Source organism: Periophthalmus magnuspinnatus, chromosome 3 (assembly GCF_009829125.3).
Source record: "Periophthalmus magnuspinnatus isolate fPerMag1 chromosome 3, fPerMag1.2.pri, whole genome shotgun sequence".
NCBI lineage: Eukaryota > Metazoa > Chordata > Actinopteri > Gobiiformes > Gobiidae > Periophthalmus > Periophthalmus magnuspinnatus.
The window spans coordinates 16,952,694-16,971,851 of record NC_047128.1 but is presented as its reverse complement, the minus strand read 5'-3'; the positions used below and the strand labels follow the sequence as shown (position 1 = coordinate 16,971,851).

Sequence of the window (19,158 nt, the reverse complement as noted above, 5' to 3'; positions counted from 1 at the left end):
ACTCATGTCCTACTTTTGGGTTGTTTTGGAGCAATGCAATAAATGAACTAGAGAAGCCTGTGTTACAGCATTCATTCTTATGTAAGGCGTATTATGCTTTAATAATTTGTGATGTGTTAGGAAGCCAATGCAAAACGAGGACATATGGAGCAACAGTAATAGTAATACCGTCCTGCTGCTTAAGTCAGACCATGTCGTCATTTCCTTGGCTGGTAAATCCTGACATCCCTCTGTATTTTTCATACAGAGGGACATCAGTCTGGTCACTTCACCCTCTGTCACATCTCGAGCCAGAAATGTGAGCATCCAATTGATCTTTTTTTTCTGTGACGCATGTGAAATAAAGGGGCTGATTGGTCATATATCATTTTGAATAGTTTAGTGCTTCACTCATTGATTCTTAGAAATCTGTAATGTTTTCAGTCCCGTCTTTCAGTCCCCGAGGGATGGACCATGCGTATCCCTGATTGGCTAATCCACCTGTCAATCACGCCCATCTGAACTCTTGAGACATTCACCGGGGGCCAGACTCACATCTCTGTAAAATCCTAAAGAAGTGCGTATACTGGAACCCAGCCAAGGTATTTCCACTGTGCCTGTGTCTAATGTGAAAAGTTGATGGGTGCTGGCACTTCTCTGACCTCTCACCTGAAACTGTGCGCTTATACTGGGCGGTTTCTTCTTCTTGTGGAGGTGAAGCAGCGACTTCGTGATGCGGTCGTGGAGAGTCAAGTTGCTCAAGTACTTCAGTGACTTAACATTTAATAAGTGCTGCAGGGGGAGAGGTCATGGTTAGCTTAATAATTACTTCCATTTAAACAGACTCTTAAAAGTAGCTGCTTGGTTTCAGATGATGTCATAACACTCTATAAGGCAATAAAACTTAATGAAGATGAGGGCAGATAAAAAGAATATCGTTCAAATGTAGATTTCTGTTGCATCACAGTGAGTTCTTGGGTTTAGTCACTAATAGAAATAATTCGGTTCAACATTTGTGAATTTACCTTTTGCAATTGTGGGTAGTGGAGTTACGTTACTTCAAATAATATTACGGTACTCAAGTAGAAGTGCAAAAATAGTGGTCTAAGAAATGAATCAAGTAAGAGTAAAGTATTTGGGAAAACTACTACTTAAGTAAGAGTAGGCGGAGTAAGAGAACTTAAAAAATATTTGGACATAATATGATCTCATACCAGATTTATAATTTGAAGATAAAGCTTGGTATTTTCAAAAGGGCAGACGCAAACTAAACCATATCTCAATTATAATTTCATATTGTCAACATAAAGCTTCTGTCACTTGTAGAGTTGCTCACAGTGGGATGAGTAAACAAAACTTTTACTCAAGTAAGAGTACCATCAAGTTGGAATAGAAGTATGTTGCGAGAAAAGTACAGTTTCTTTAGAAAGCTACACAAGTAAATGTAACTAAGTAAATGTAACTACCCACCTCTGCCTTTTAGACATTTCATAGGACAGTACAGTACAGTAGTATGACATCATCACATTCAAAAATCTGAAAAGCACCAATCTGTGTACCTTGGGGAGAGCTGGTTTGGGCTTGTAGTTTTTATTCCTCCTGTGAATGAACAAAATAAATTATGAGTGACTCCGGCGGACTTGAACAGGTGAGTGCTTTCTGTTTACTTTGCAGTGAATGGGTTTAATTAAAGACATTATCCCCATGTGTGTCATAAACCTGCCAATAAAACAGTGATACAGTCATCCCTGTGGAGTCCTGGTTTGTTTGCAGAAGTCACAGGTCAGTCTACAGGTATGTACTGATTACTGACAGACTTCTGTGGGCTGCTACTAACCCAGGGCCAACCGCGCTTTCAACTTTCACACTTAAAATGCAAGTTTCATACCTAAAGGGTCCGTATTATGCCATTTTCTGATCTATGTTATAATGTTGTTTCCTCATCAAAAACATACCTGGAGTTGTGTTTTGTTTCATTCACACATGTAACACACAAATCCTGCAATCCTGAGTTCTTCTCTCAAACATAAAACACTTTGTTCCACTTTGTGATGTCATGTGGTAATACAGGAAGTGCTCCACTGTGTTTTGAAACATACACTTCACTAGAATCATTTGGCACTTTCAGCCCTGAAATTAACAAATTTACTGAATAAAAGATAAAAGGTAGCTGCTAACGTGAAAACTACTGGTTCATGACATCACAAGGTGGAACAGAGCAGCACAAATTATAAAGGTTTACTAAAACATGTGTGAATGAAACAAAACAAAAATACGGGGATGTTTTTGAGGAGGTAATAACATTCTAACATGGCTTAAAGCTTAAAGTGTATATCTGGAGAAGAAAACTAACACTCTTATAGTGAACATATGTACGGAGAGAATGACTGAAAGTGATGTGTGACAAGATATTAAGGAGAGTAAATGAGAAAGGTGACACTGATCGTTAATGTTATCACTAGGGATGTAACAATAACAAAAACATTGTGATGTGATATATCGTCAAAAGTCTCACAATAATATCGTGGATAATATATCAAAGTACAAGCTCCTTTGCTTAAAAGTACTTGGTTGCAGCAACAGCTAAAAAAGGAGGGAACTAAATAGACCATGAGCCTTTGCGCCGTTTCAATGCAGACAACATGAAGAAACAAAGGGCACTTTTACATTGCACTTCTTTGGAATATGACTGTAATGATTTGTATCAAAGTCTTGTGAAGGCATTTGTCAAAGCAAAAAGTAGCACCTCTCCAATTCTGTTAACCTCTGTAAAATATCTCAATAATTACTGTACCATGAGATGAATATTGTGATAATACCGTAACGAGACACTTGGATACCGTTAGATCCCTAGTTACCACTCTGTGCTTTTGTTATTTTTGTTCTGTTTTGTCTCAGTGAATATTTAAATTATGAAAAGCATGCATGTATATTCATGGGTTTCAGAGAAATGATTCCTTCATGATTTGAAGAATTTTGCGATGACCTTTCCCTATTCAAAAGATATAAAAATCAAAAAGTCACATGAAAGTACTGTACACATGTTTGACAGGGAGTAGGAAGAAGAAAACTTATGTGATCCCACCCTGTCCTCATTTTGATTTGAAATGAGTTGCTATAACAGCGGAGCGTTGCTATGCCAAATCCTTCAAATCAGGAGAGAATCCTTATGTCTGAAACTCATGAACAGATCATTTTGTAAGAAGCTCAACATTTGACTTTTCTAGTTCCAAAAGTCAATTTCAAGTCATGATTAGTTATATTAAAGATGATTTGATTTCAGATTTGACATAAATGTTGGATCCTTTGTTACATGTGTTGTTGTGAGAGACTGAGCTGAGCACTATACTGACATGAGGATATCGTGGGCTCTCTCCAGGAGCTTGCTGCTGGAGGAGTTGACAAAGATCTCATCCTCAGCAGTGGAGCTGCCCGACGACAGATGACTCTGACGTCCCACACGGCCATTCCACCCGAGAGCCGGAGAGCTGCTGTGAGGAAAGAGACGGTGCAACAATTAGTGTTCGTTATGTGGTCTTTTTGTTTATTTGTACCATTTGTATTACCACTCCTTTTGGATTTTTTTTGTACTCTTCAAAACAAAGGAGTCAGAGTTTAAGAAAGGACATACAGTATGATGTTCCAGGTGCTACTTCATGACTCCAGCGCTAGCAGACCCAGAGGAGCCATCTTCAATAGTTCACAAGCGTCTTCACAGAGCACATCTCACCCACAGGAGCCGTGACAGGGCTCAGGCATAAATCTACAGCCAGCACCACTTCATATAGTTATAAATCCTATTGCAGTGTGTTCCAAGCTAAAGCCGTGGAAATCAAACATATTTCTCCCCAAAGTTTTCCAAAATAAAACAATAACCTTTGACTGACCACAAGAACACTATGGACTGTTTGTTGCTCTACACAGTTTGTCTGCTATGAATAACTGGTTAAATCAACTTCACCAGAGAATGGAAAATCATGAAACGGTGGCACAGTAGTGACAAAGATCAACACGCAGCAGTAACATTTTGGGTTCCAATCCCTGGACCAGATGAGCAAATATTGTATCCCATTGAATTACAGAAAAGAAATAGTTCAAGCAACCTTTCTTTCTGTACTGGATTATGGGGATATAATACACATGTAGACTTCAGCCTCTACTTTGAAGCCTTCAGATACTCTCTTTCACTCAGCGCTTCTTTTCATAACAGGTGATAAGTTTAAAACCCATCACTGTACACTCTATGAAAAAATAGGTTGGCCATCGCCATCTGTCAGAAGAGAATAACACTGCATAAAATGTATTTATAGACTCTCTATAAACTCGATAGCCTGAAAATCTCACTTGCATGGGAACTTTTAACACAAGATCTCATTATTATATAAGACTACAAACTGGCTGCACTAGAACTGAAATGGGAAAAAAGCTTATGGTTATTTTGCTTCCTAAAAACAAATACATTTCAAGGACATGTAAAACTGGTGCCACTAATACACTTCAATAATCTGGTGATAAATATTTATACTCACATCTGCTCCTGTTTTTAATGTTTTAAATCGACCTATGTAATTATATCTTTTATTTGTTTTTTGCGTTTGAACAGGGTGCCCATGAAAAGGAGAGTAAGTACCCTCATTCGGCTCTTCCTGTATAAATAAAGATGAATAAAAAAAAAAAAAATAACTTACTGCCTACAAGTCGGTCAGTCCTGGTGTGTAAAGTTGCTTTGAAAATCTATATTCACCTTATTTCAGTTTTGTTTTGACGTTTTTGAGTACCCCCTCCCCTCCGTCTCCCTTCAAAGCCCCCTATCACAACATAATCAGGGTGACTCATAACACTGTACATTGCACCAGGTTTGTGAAGTCATAGTGTATTGTTTTGTGGGCTGAGTCTTGTACAGGCTCGTACTGCTAACCTTAAGGATAGTTCGAATAGTGCCTGGAAGTGATTGCAGGATTACTCAAACTCTTCAGTCATGTTTTTGATGATGGAACAAAAAGTAGATTATGCACAACACCCTTGAACATGTGATGGTTTGGACTGCATCGGCTTCTTCTCTGTTAGAACAATATGTCTTCTGTAGGATTGTTTATCTCTATACGCTCCCGCCTCGTAAACCAGTGCACCGTCTGCTCCTCTGCACCCCGTGGAGCCAGGACATTTAGCACTCCCCAGACACTCTCCAACGCATAGCTCTGGCTTTACATCACAAGGAAGCAGCTGCACCCGCTTTAGTGCTCTCTGCTGTGGGGATGAGTGCGTGTGGGGTAGAGGAGGTAACGTGGAGCTTCAACGCAACAAAAGTCTTCTTGTACTAGGTAGCAATTTTTGAAGTACCATAATTTCCTCCACAAACAACAAATATCCCGTCTTGTTCTACATAAAAAACTAATCTTGCAGTTTAGATCTGTGCAAACATGTTCTGAAATGTGATTCTTGTGTTAGTTTGTCAGTTCAAATTTCAGTCTTTTTGTTAAAGGGCATTTACATTTATTCTTGTCAAGATAAATGTTCTTTACATCATGTATTGTTTGGTAAAAGCTGCTAAGTAAGTTAAAAAAAGGAACTGTAAAATATAATCTATTCATTTTACATAGCATTTTATTGCAATTAATGTAGATATTTTTTCCCAAATAGTTCTATATTGTATTGTTGTCATAGTAGAATTTCAATTTTAACCTTAAATAGTTTCTTTTATATTACCATGTTGTCATGTATCTGTGTCGAACCTACCTGGAGGACTGAGGGATTATAGTGGTCCACTAGTCTATGTGGTCTTATACTTGTTCTGATACAGCTCAAGATTATTTTAAAGCTATTTAGGAAATGTTCATTTCTGTCCTGTGAATGCATGTAGCATTGATTAGTATCTGATTTTCCAAACTTTAGACAACCCAACCATCCTACTACCCAGAGCTCTGTGCCAGTGGCCTGAGCCATTAGCCGCTACTCTCCAGCAGGTAGGCTAATTAGCAGAGGTGCTGGGGCGGTGCTCAGTGGGAGGAAAGGGAGCAGTGTGCAGGGTCACGGAGCAGACAGGGCTTGTGTCTGTTTAAGCACATGCCACCAGCGCGTAAGGTCCAGAGGTGACAGAGCGTGCTGTGTGCAGAGGGGAAGGAGAAGGCAAGTAAATCACAGAAGCATGCCTATGGACTCTCAGACTAATCAGGACACCTGTGGTCTGGTCCTGGGTCCGATCCAGAAAAATGTACGGGGTCAGGGAGTGCTTTTAGGATACTGGTTTAAAGTTAGCCAAAATCATATGAATGTTATAACACTACTCAAAGCAGAACTAAATAACATTTTTACTTCATTAAAAGTCTTTGAAAGTCCCTATGATGATTAAATATGTATTTTCGGGGGGTTTGAAAAGCCCGTCATCTCTCTCTGTGTGGAAAACCAGGCAAGAAATACGGCCGACAGGACTCGAAAAGAGTTCTCCTGGGAAACCTGGGCTCTGTTTTTATATTTGACAAGATTAAAAGTTTTTTTTATATGTGATTGTACTTCATTTCAGTTAAAAAGAGAAAAAAAATGCCTTCGAGTCTGTTCCCTGATTGTGTATTCTCATAAGGGAGCTGTAGGGGGAGCTCTATCGCTGAAAGTTACTTAGTTCAGCTTTAAAGGTCCTATATTACACAAAATTGACTCTTGAAAGCTTCAAGCCATGTTATAATGTTGCTACCTCATCAAAAACATATCCAGAATTGTGTTTTGTTTCATTCACACATGTTTGAGTAACCCTATATTATTAGTCTGTCTACATCTCCAAAGCTCAAAACGCTCTGGTCCATCTTGTGATGACATGAAGTGGTAGTTTGCAGGTTAACAGCTACTTTTTACATTTAGTTCAGTAGAGAGAGACAAATCCAGGACTGAAATCATCCACATGATTCTAGTGAAGTTGTATGGAGTTTAAAAACATGGTGGAGCACTTCCTGTAGTACCAGGAAGCTTAAATATGCAGGATTTGTGTGTTAAACGTGTGTGAATAAAACAAAACACAACTCCAGGTCTGTTTGTGATCAGGAAACAACATTATAACATAGATCAGAAAACAGTGTAATATTGTTCCATTAAAGAATACCTAGAACCAGAGTATTGGTATAAGAACTAAAACAGCCAGATCTGTACTTCGCAAGTTAAACCACAAGAATAATGTTGTGAAATTGCAAAGAAAACAAATCTATACATTACTGTGAATTTTTCCTTTTGTTACTTTTATACTGAATTGTAAAAACCTTGACCTAAATTCATTGTTTTGTTGCAGAGGAATGGTAAAACAGATAACAGCACTATTGTGAAATCCTACTTTACTGTGAGCTCCCAGTATCATTGCGAATGCACTATACTAAGACACAAAGATGGGTAGTACTCAGTTACACATTTATTCAAGCACATTAACTAGTGTAACTTTTTAATAAAACTGTACTACCATATTTTTACTTTGTAATATACCGTACAATGTAACCGTACTCTTATTTCAGTAAAAGGTTACTCTTCTCACTGTAAGTAAGTCCAAAAACAGACTTTTTTTGTTTTTTATATTTTTTGTAGTGTATCATTAACAGATTTTGTGCCAGATGTTACGTCCCAACAGTTACTCCTACTTAAATGGTAGCTCCCATAAATTCTTTTTTACTCTTGAGTAATATCTTGGACCATTACTTTGTACTAGTTGAATAATATAGAGTGCATGATGACATCTCGTATTTTCATGTTCAAAGCATTAACACTTAAATAAAAAAATTACACTTTATACATCTTCACAATTCTCAGACTTTTCTCGTTTTTTCCATTGACCTTAATGGGAGAACCCCCCTACTGCAGGCATACCCAAACTGTGGCCTGGGGGCCAAATGCGGCCCTCAGACCAGTTTTTCTTGACCCTCAAGCTTCTGGGCGAATTGGCCCATGTTACCTTAAATAGTACTTTTTACTTTACATTTCCGAAAATCTACTTTAACGAGTCCATATAAAATATTGATTGTGTCTCATCAAGTATGAATAAAGATCTAGTGGTTCAGTCTAACTTGTAATAATAACACAGATTTGAAGTATTCATTGTATTCGTGACCAGTCTATGGCCCTCAGTCGGCCCTCAGCTTTGTCTGTGCTTTTACATATGGCCCTTAATGAGAAAAGTTTAGACATCCCTGCCCAACTGGATACCTAATCTCACTCTTAGTCTAGTACCATATGTGGCTACTCTACCCCCCTCTACTATGACGTTTACCTGTTACAGTGCCACAGAGAGTACAGTAGACATACAGCACAGTAGTATAGTGCGTGCTTCTTACCGTGGGGTTTTGTCGTTGATGTTGCTTCCCTGCAGGTCAGACAGGGGCGTGCGCGGGCTCTTCCTGGTTACACCTGTCACAGCAGACATGTGTCAGACTACCTCTCCACAGCAAACCACATCTCCACAGCAAACACCCCACATCACACCCGACACCACACCCGACACCACACCCGACACCACACCCGACACCACAACCACATATGGAGCATTGTTATGTGCCTTTAAAGTGACATTCAGCTATAGATGATTCCTGGTGAGGTTAATATAAGCTTCTCCGGTTAGTGGGCTGTAGAATGTTGGGTTAAGTCCAGTTAGGGAATCAATTTGTCGAAAAAAGCTGGAATCGGATCTAGTTGATTTGAGGAGCTCTGTGGTCATGCAGGGGTTAATCTAAGCAAAGACTAGTGCTGATTGAGCAGTGATAAGCTTAATAAACTAAACTAAGGCATCATTTATTTGTGTGACTACAGTCTAATCAGCGACAGGAATCAGAGATGCACCACTGTTTTCCTAAAATTTAAATTTCAAGTTACACATAGGCTGGTGGCTTTACTACATCAGATGCCCTTCCTGTAACATTCAGCCAGGGTATGGGTTTTGGATAAAAACGGAACCCGTAACTTTCTGGTTAATTAGCTGTGCCACTGACATGCTTAATTTTGTACAATGCAACTGTGAGTGGACAGTCTGCCAGTGGCGGGTCTCCATGAAGATGTTATTGCCTTGTCTGGGATGTTCCACAGTATAGCATTAAGCTTATATCTTGTATTTATTCAATTACAGTTGTTTTATTTATTGCTTACATGCTCCTATTGTGAGAGATGTTGCTTTTCCACAGATATGACCTACAATCTGCTATGATTTAGTCACCTGCTGGTCTCCATGGTGATTAAGCTTAATGCCACACTGTGGAAGATTCTGGGCAAAGCAATAACACCAATACATCAACAGAGAAGTGACATAGAGCCTTTAAAACAATGATGTAAATACGATACTTAAACAGATCGTATGTGCAGAGGTGGGTAGTACTCAGTTATATTTACTTGAACAACTTTTCTAGCAGCATACTTTTACTCCTACTTGAATAATATTTTTATTGAAGTAACAGTACTCGTATTTGAGTAAAAGTTTTGGTTACTCTTACCATTTTTTGTCCTTTCAATTTGATTAAGTTCAAATTATAAATGGTGGTACACCCCGAGAGTTGTTCTTTAAGTTACTTGAGTAGTATGTTCCCCAATTACTTTTTCACACTATTTCTTGGATGACCACTTTGTACTTCTACTTGAGTAATATCATTTTGAAGTAAAGTTACTCTTAACTTGAGTAACATTTTTTGGCTACTCTAGCACCTCTTCATGTGTGCATGTCACAGTCTTTTGGTGCATCTCTGTCGAACATCTACGATTGTCTTTAGTGGGTTAGACTATTGTCTCAGCTAGCATTTTATCGATGACTTAGCGGTATACCGTTTTCTGTTTCATCAAAAATCTCACTCTCATCTGGAGCTGCAAAACGGCACAAAACAAAAAGTACAAAAACAGATAGTGTGAGTGTAATGAAGTATTCCCAGAGAAAGACACGCCTGGAAAAGCTAGCCTGCACCATAGACAGAAACAGCTGGGACAACAGGTGAGCCAGTTAGTGCTGAGAAGACATGTGCCCCTTGTAGACTAGACCTGTCTTACACCCTCACCATCACCACATATGTGAGATTAGTCACGAGGGAAGCTGTGGGAGCAACTTTCAACACTGCCCAAAGGGGAGGAGAGAAAGCAAATAAAAGAGTCATAGAAAACAGAGTCCATGCCAAAACACAATACGAGCACACACGTCTAGGTTTCTATCAAAATATGGAGAAGGATGGAGCGTGCAAGGAAAACATGGAGACGGGATCAAATGCAGGCAAAGAGACAGGCAGAGGGAGAAGCGACCAACAAGCACCTACTCATTTCAAGTATTCAAGAAGTGTTCAAAATTCAGATGGTAAAAATGTGGGGTTATCTGCTTAACCTATGGCAAAAAGATGCTCTGGCAGACTTAGTTAAGTGTGATATAATGTATCACATCCAGCATCAACATGGCAGCTAAATGGGATAGTTTAAACCAGCACAGCTGTTCTGTATTACATGGTTACATGGGTCTGTTGAAGCCCGCACAGCAACTGGCAGCTCTAAATCACACTGTTGCCATGCTACTGGATTTGGAAACGGTCTAATCTATTAACTGTTGGCACAATGACATACTCTGTCAAACAGGCTGTACAGTTAGTACAGAACTGTACAAATATTATTAGTGTAATGTAGTTGCTTGTTGATCACACTCCAGCTCCCAGGCCACAGACAAAAGTAGGAGGAGGAATGGTGTATTATATGGGCCTTACTGTACTTCTCCTCCTTGCATCTCTGCAGGATCTCTAAGCTTCTCTGATGCACAGGGTGCTGTAGAAAGCTAAAACTATCCACACTTTTCAAAACTGCACAGGGAGCAGCGTCATCATGCCCTTCGGAGAAGCAAAACAAAAAGAGAAGAGAAAAACAAACACAAAGAGGAAAGAGGGAGGAGGAGGAGGAGATAAGAGAGAGATTAAACAGTGAAGATGAACAGAGCTACAGTTTTCTACAGGAGAACTATCAGGACAGGTGATGACTGAGAGGAGGAGCTTCTGGTGCTAAGCACTCACTACAGCTCAGAGACAACACATCCAGGGACCTTTTACACATCACCCTCAAGAGGGGCGGTATAACAGAGGAATCTACAGATCGAAGTATGCCCATGTCTAGGTCTTGGACTAAACCATTTCATTTTAGAATGACGCTCACATTCATTATTGTTGCTTGGTCTTAGTAGATTACAGGTTACCATGTTACATGTTGCTATATTTTATTTGAGTCAGATTGAGCCAAAGGGCCTGAGGATAAAACATTTGTATTCAGTCTGTCTGTACAGTGATTACAAATATCATAATAATAATAATTAATTGAAAAAACATAATAACTCAGAATGTTTGGACAAATCCAATGTATTCCTCCACCCTGCAGATGTGTCACATAGTCCCTGGGGTGTTGAGCCTTCACTAAAGACACAAACACAGACTTCTGATCATACGAGTCTGAGGGAGAGGGACGAGTGCACTATATCTCATACAGGAGCATTGTGATACCACTGCTGCACTGCTCTGGCATCTGAAACAACCGGCTCCAGCATTCAGAGCAGAGCTTGACACAGGAGGGGCTACAGGCGGAGACTACGGTGAAGGATGATGGCAGCACTATAGAGTCTACAACAGTGACTACAACTACTATTAGTACTACTACTGAGACATAAACACGAGCTAAAGATACAATGTGCAGATTCCATAAAACCTGAAAAGGGAACGAATGACTGGATAAACCATTTGATTTGGCCTGTGTGACATCATGGCACAGTGGGCACATAGACTATATAAAATGGTCACTTTTGTTTATAACCATTCACATGAAACTTCTACATATTGCACTTTTATATCAAACATGTGGATTATTGTTATCTACTACAAAAGTATGAATTCAATAAACTGAACTGATCCTGAAGAATTGTCTATGTCCAGCTGCTCTGAAACGCACAACCAACTTAAAATGCATATGACAGGTTTTTGTGTCGTTCTAATTATGACTTGGTTGGGGAGATTAGACTGCTCGTGGTAAATCTTTACCATAGTTTTACATCAGTTTAGTGACAATTGAATCCCTCTACCTTCTCGCTTGTGTGTAAACTTTACGCACAAGCGAGGTGTTATTCTGACAGTTTAAATTTTCATTTAACAAAATAAATGTGCTATTATTTATTATATTTATGGGACTAATCATAACTATTGTGTAATTTAGACATGTTTGGGTCTTTGTTGATATATTGTGATAATGCCATACTCCTCGATGGGGGAGACAGATTTGAAAGATGAAAATATCCAAAATGTAACACAAATGTTGAACCTGATCATTTTTACTTGTGACTACACTCTATATTTGCGATATTTAAACTAAAATCTGCCCCCATCGGTATTAAATAATTTTGGACTATAGAATCTTGGGATGTCATCTGAAACCCAGCAATATCCATGTCCAAACAGGAAGTAAAATTATCACTGCCATTTTAAAACTAGAAAAAGTAGTAGTAAAATCTTAGATATAATGATGTTGACTATGTTTTAGTGAAATCAGTAGTTTAACCTGCTATATGCACTTTAAACTTAACACTATAACACTCAAATACAACATCTGAGTCTGTGATATCCCTGACAGTCAACACAGATGCATTTTCGTCTAATGTGGAAACGAGAGAAATTAAGAAACCAGCTTAAATCTTATACTAGTCATGACATTCTGACTTTGAGCTTCTACCTTCCAGTTTAAACTCTCCACACATGAGCCAGAGTGAGCAGGAGATCGCTTGGTACTGACCAGGCTTCTTGTGCGTGTGTCTTTTCCCCGCCTCTCTGAAGGCCACCAGGGCCCTGAAGTACGCCCGCAGCACAGCCCAGCGAAACGTGGCCGGGGGGTCGATTCCGATCAGCCCGCAGATAAACGCGTTCTTACTGCTCTTGAGCAACGCAACGATGTCAGGCCGCATGTGATCGGTGTTCTTCTCCCTGAAATCCTGGAAACAAAGCAATTTCTTGTTTACAGTACGGATTCTAAAAGATAAACTGTAATCAAATCAATGTGCAGTTTCACCTGGTAACCATCTTCAAACATCCTGGACAGGTTTAAAATGTGCTGTGTGAACTCAGTCTTAAAGCGCCCATATTATGCTATTTTCTGGTCTATGTTATGTTTCCTCATCAAAAACATACCTGGAGTTGTGTTTTGTTTCATTCACACATGTTTAACACACATAAGTAGGCTGGATAATGTCATTCAAACAGGGGTGCCCAAACCTTTTTCCGAGGCAAGCCAAATTAATGTAAAAGCTTTAATCATATGATATTTATAACTAAATTCACTTACTGTGTTTTGAGGGGAATAGGTTTGGTCTCCAATGCAACTACCGTGACTTTGAGCAGAAAATCACAAAATCTAATCAAGGCCAAATTAGCCCCTCCGGAGGACCAAGTTTATCCCAATGGCCTCACTGTGGGCAAGCCTGATCTAAACAGAGAAATTAACACGTTTAAAGGGCTAGAGCTAGGGTAAAGTATATTTTTAACTGCCCCATCGCTACCAGAGCTACACGTTCATCATCACTAACATTGCTAAAGTCAGTATTTCTGCAGACTTTGGCGGTACCGTCCAGACCTGACAGAACCTCAGCTCATCTATGCCCCACAGCACACAGAGGAGCAGCTGGAGGAGCCATCACACATCTCTCTGTACTTTATCCCATTGTGTTCATTTAGACACCATGGCCTGTGGAGGTGAGATCTGCTCGGGGTATTACGGAGGAGGCCGCAGCTAACGTTTATACAAGGTGTGAAGAGTAAAGGGAATTCAGGGTCACACGCGCATAATTCGATGATCAACAGGACGGAAATTAGCAGTAAACGGTTTGCAGTGGTCCAAAGTTATTCCCTTATGCAATCCGAGCATCCTAATTATTCACCGAGATGAGTTTATAAGAGCTTTTTGCAACTTTCAGAGGGCAGAGCGGAATTTTGTTGGCACAGTAATACTAACAACTAGCATGCTAACAGGTCATTCCTGATTATTAGATGGTAAAATGCTTTCTAATTAGATGCAGACAGTACACAGCGGACTTAATTTGAACTCAAGAGCTTGTATCTGTACTGGGGAAAAACAAATTTTGCTCAGATACATAAGGAAAAAAATGAGATACAGGAGCTTTGATGAAACATATCACTGTCACTTGACCTTAGCCAGTGTAATAACTTCTTTTATTGCATGAGCACATGGCCTTTGCTGATAATGGCATAAGAAATCATTTGGAAAACGCATGCAGTTGTCAGAAAAATCTTGTATTATTGTGTTCTAAATGGTACAGAGTAGTACAGAGATGAGGGTAGGTACTGCGATAAACTACAAAAAAATTAAATATTGTAACTACTTTATACCACTGATTTAATAATAATAATAATAATGTTTGCAACCCATTTTTAAATAGAGAGTATAACGAAAAAGCCTGAGATGTAACAAGCAAAACTTTTCCAACCGTCTAAAACTCAAATCTAATCATATTACAACAAAAATAGAAAGAAATTGTACACTTGACAAATACTGAGCACCAAAATATATTGTTCCAGCTCTCATATACTGAATCAAAACCATGAGTCCCCTTCCCTCTGTCTGTCTGTCTGTCTGTCTGTGTGACCGTGGTCCAGGAAGCCGAGCGCTCTCACCTTGACGCCGTACTTGACCTTGCCCGCGTAGTGCCGGATGATGAACGCAGGTTCCATCACAGCCGGAAACTCGATGTAGCTGTTCCCCTCGTGCTGCCTCTTGAACTTATCCAGGAGGGTCTGGTTGGTGGCCTGAGGAAAACTGAAAACGACAAACACAAAACTATAATGATACATGCCAAATACAAATTTAATTGGTGACGGCCATTCATATTGTACTTTTCAATCACACAGATGATAATACACATTTTATCCTGTGTTTTGCGTTTTTTTCTTCAATATTTGAGTCAATCATGAAATCTCTTAGTGGCCGATTGTTCAACAAACTGTAAAGATCCCAAGCAAATCTATCTAGTCTATGTCCAGCTGTACTCATACACACATAACATACTGAAGCTTAAAGGTCCTATATTACACAAAATTGAGCTTTAGACCATGTTATAATGTTGTTACCTCATCAAAAACATACCTGGAGATGTGATTATGATTACTATTATGAAGGTTATTGTTATATTATTAAGCTGTGAGTCAGGGTCACTCATGGTCTGTCTGTATCAAAACAAATATGGAAAAATGCAAAGAAACAAAGGAAAAACTAGCACAAGGGATTGAAAAAGATCAGATTTTTTTGTAGAATCAACGACCAAAGCACTAAACTCTAAACTGGAGAATTTGTAAATGATGAGTGACCAATCAGTTCCTTCGTTTCACATATGCCACTGAAATAAACAAATCTGATTGGACGAACATGTTTGGTTCTGGCTCGAGATGCAACGAAAGGAGTGGTGACTATTAGTATTATTACGGATTGTGTTTTGAGAGAAATGGTTCAGTCACTGGATTCACCAAAATATTTAAGCCAAACTTCATTTTGGATCTGGAATCAAAGAGAAGAATCACTAGAATCACGATCAGTTATTGAGCAGCGTCGTTCCAAATATGGTCATTTCTTGAGGTCTGCTGCGTCCAATGAGATTCCATCACACCTCTCCTCAGAATGTCCCAACAGTGGAACACTTTGGCCTCACTGATCCGCGCTGTGACGGCTATCACGTGCGGCCGATCCCTGATCACATTTCCACGCTCTTTCTCAGTTTTGGATATAACGAGCTACAAATGGAGCCGGAAATCAAGGGCTTACAGGAAGAGCAGAGGGAGCAGAGGGGAGAAGGGCTGAAACCTGAGCCATGAAAAACAACACAGTCAAGGCCTCGGCGCAGCTATTTACAGTGGGAGGATGTCCACTCACTGTCCAAATACAGAGAACAAGGGGATACAAAGCGTACTGCAAAAGACTGAAAGGATCCCTCAATGAGAATGGAGCTAGAAATTGGCTGATCACATAAACTCTCATGGTTGACGTATCGTGATATGAGTAGTTTTAATTTCAGGCTTCAGACATGTGTCACTTTTATTACTACTGGCACTGTATTTAAAAGGACTTGTATTTAAGATTTTAAATACAGTTGATATACGCGTGTTTCCAGACATAAGGCGGACATGTTGAAATCAGATATAGCCTTTACTGATAATAATTATAATCCTGATTTATTCTTAATTACAAAAACATTGAACAGGAATTGGTGTTTTGGTTCTCAAGATAATTATCCAATCAGAAAGCAGAATTCTGGAGGTTCGAATAAGAGGTATGTTTTGTTTTGTTTTTTTATATATATTTATTTAGTTATTTATTTAGTTAGTTATTTATTTTGTTATTTATTTTGTTATTTAGTTAGTTAGTTAGTTATTTATTTAGTTCGTTTTTTAGTTTAGTTAGTTTTTTTGTTATTTATTTATTTAGCTAGTTATTTATTTATGTAGTTATTTATTTAGTTATTTATTTAGTGAGTTATTTATTTAGTGAGTTATTTAGTTAGTTATTTTTAAATTATATTTATATACTGAGAATGAGAAAAACTTAAGCTTAAATCACTGGCAACCCGGGTTCAAGTTGTGTTTGCAGTCCCCATCTCAATGCAGAAAATCAGTTGGTGAACCCTATACCAGAAAAGTTACATAGTGCACCTTTAAACTAACTGTTTTAGATGCCTCAGTGACACTTTTTACAGTTCACTCCCTCTAACAGCCTTCTCATTTTTGGCATGTTATGTTAATCCTAATCCTACTGTCACAATAATTACTATATTGACTTCGTAAATGATAGACGGATTAGATGGATAGATATCAATATTTATCGTGTTTGTACTAGTGAGGGAATTTGAGTTTTGTTTTTTTGTTTTGCATAGGGATCAGATTTGAGATGAAGAAGGTTGAATAAATAAATTCCATGACTCATTACAGATACAAAGCAACTACCGGTACATAAGTGTTTCATTTACTACTCATGCTTTTAATACTGAAAAGGTTTTACTGGGATTTTCCTGCTGTAGGGTTATTGTGTCTGAGGCAAAAAGTAGTTTCAAAATGATCATTTATCGCCTACATTTTCTTCAAAACCATATCGCACTTTCAAATTTGTTATCGGGACAGGCCTAATCGTAGTGTCACTTTGTCGCCTTAAACTGTAACTAAAAGTGTCTTAATGTCAGCGGTGGATGAAGTGCTCAGTTTTGTTACTTAAGTTAAAGTACAGATACAGAGGTAGAAAGTTCCTCAAGTAAAAGTACAAATATCACATGAAAAAGTCTAACTAACTAACTAATATTTAAGCACCTGTTTAAAAATGTACTTGATAGTGATGGAGTGATTCTTTAGTACTTTCACTTCATTACCTTCCACCACACCAACGTAGTTTAGACATGTCCTAATCGTCCTGTTCTAACGTTTTGCTCCTCTCTGCTGAAGTGAACGGGCTGCTCTGGTTGTGGGCGGCCCAGAGGAGCAGTACTCACTTGCATTCTTCGTCAAGCAGGTGGAACAGCGCCGTGGGCTTCCTGCTGATCAGACTGATGCACCCCGTGTTGTCGATGTAGTCTATGTTACTCCAACTGATGCCCTCCGCTCGGTACTCCTCCTGTGGGGACGCAACGCAAACAATATCAGAGTCTCATCAAACAGGACAGCGAAAACATTCACTACATAACACGGTAATTACTATAAAAATTACATCATGCATTATTTACAGAGTTGAGTAGTTACATTTACTCATATAACTTTTTATTGTAAATTGCACTTTTCAGAATACTTTTCCAGCAGCATGTTTTTACATTCTTACTTGAGCAATATTTTTACTGAAGCAACAGTACTCTTACTTAAGAAAAAGTTTTGGTTCCTCTTCCCATTATGTGTAAGTCGACAAGTGACAAAACCTTTATGTCGACAATATGAAATGATTTGAGCATTTGTGTTTCTTGCACCGCTCTTTCAGATATTATTTATTTTGTCTCATTTTTGTGTCCATCCTTACCAGAAACCAGATTTTTTGCATTATTTAACGTTTTCTCCTTCAAATTACATAACTTCATGGAGATGGACTCATGATGGATGTTTTCTAACGTCTAGTTTAATACTTGTATTACTTTTTGTAGCATTAAAATGGTGCTGTACCTGATTTTTTACCTTCTTAAAACATGAAAAATAGAACTAGAAAATTTTAAATGGTTTGCAGTGGTCCAAGGCTGTTCCTCACTGACCTTAAGCCTGCCGAACAACCTAATTATTCACTGAGATGAGTTTATAAGCACTGTTCACAACTTTCAGAGACCAGAGCGTAGTTTGCCGTGAAAGTAAAGCTAACAACAACCAGGATGCTAACAACACACTTTCCGATAATCAAAAGAAAAGACAACATGCAGCTTATTTTGATCTCAAGAGCTGGGGCTAGGGATACACCAATCCAGCTTTTTCAAATCCGATACCGATCTTCTGATACCCAATATTAATAGATACCAGTTTAGTGACGGAAAATGCCACTTATTTCCTTAAAACAGAGTTAACTTATTACACAAAAGATCCAACTGTGTTATGTAACTGTTAATTATCCTTCAAATCACTACTGGACAAATCTGTATGAATAAAAGTTCAAACATTAAGAGACGTTCTGTAAATAGTATTATTACATACAATTAAAGGTCCAATCACAATATCTGCTCAACCGATATCATGGAACTGATGCACATTTTTCAGTATCGGCGACAATATGCAATATCAATATCGGTTTTGGTGCATCCCTAACTGGGACAAGAAAATTGTTGGTCAAATACATAGGAAAAAAATGGGTGCAAAGCTTTTCATTGTGAACATTGTAATAAAAAAAAAAGAATTAATTAAAAAAAAAGATCAAAATTGAAAAAAATAAAAAAAATCTACCCATCAGTAATAAAAAAATAAGTCAATTGAACATATTAGTGGTCTGTGAAACACTGGTCTCTCATAAAAGACCTTGGGCTCTGCTGGGTTTGAGCTGTGGCAGGAAGTTGCCAGGCCGCTGGTGGTTTTATAATGACAGAAGAATGAAGTGTTACATGTTATTTTCCTCTGGTCTTGGGAAAGAGATCTCACCAATAAAAACATAATCCACAGGCTTTATGAAAATCTCATCTCTTAAGTCTGCTTTGGTTCAAAAATGTTGTAACATTTAATG

The 19,158-nt window shown here is 38.5% G+C and overlaps 1 protein-coding gene across 5 annotated transcripts in view; it reads right to left on the bottom strand.

Annotated features, from left to right (window-relative positions):
• Window positions 1-19,158, bottom strand: part of myo9aa (myosin IXAa) — a 164,223-nt gene that overhangs the window by 30,603 nt on the left and 114,462 nt on the right. For 3 of the 5 annotated variants that reach the window (XM_033983232.2, XM_055220981.1, XM_055220979.1), the window contains 9 exons: window positions 17,468-17,589; window positions 14,616-14,757; window positions 12,724-12,919; window positions 10,668-10,787; window positions 9,754-9,792; window positions 8,283-8,355; window positions 3,333-3,470; window positions 1,539-1,578; window positions 649-771 (listed from right to left, as the gene is read on the bottom strand). In XM_033983232.2, coding sequence (XP_033839123.1) covers window positions 649-771; window positions 1,539-1,578; window positions 3,333-3,470; window positions 8,283-8,355; window positions 9,754-9,792; window positions 10,668-10,787; window positions 12,724-12,919; window positions 14,616-14,757; window positions 17,468-17,589 — 993 coding nt within the window. The remainder of the gene's footprint in view (window positions 1-648; window positions 772-1,538; window positions 1,579-3,332; window positions 3,471-8,282; window positions 8,356-9,753; window positions 9,793-10,667; window positions 10,788-12,723; window positions 12,920-14,615; window positions 14,758-17,467; window positions 17,590-19,158) is intronic. The other 2 variants (XM_055220978.1, XM_055220980.1) reach the window with 2 other exon arrangements.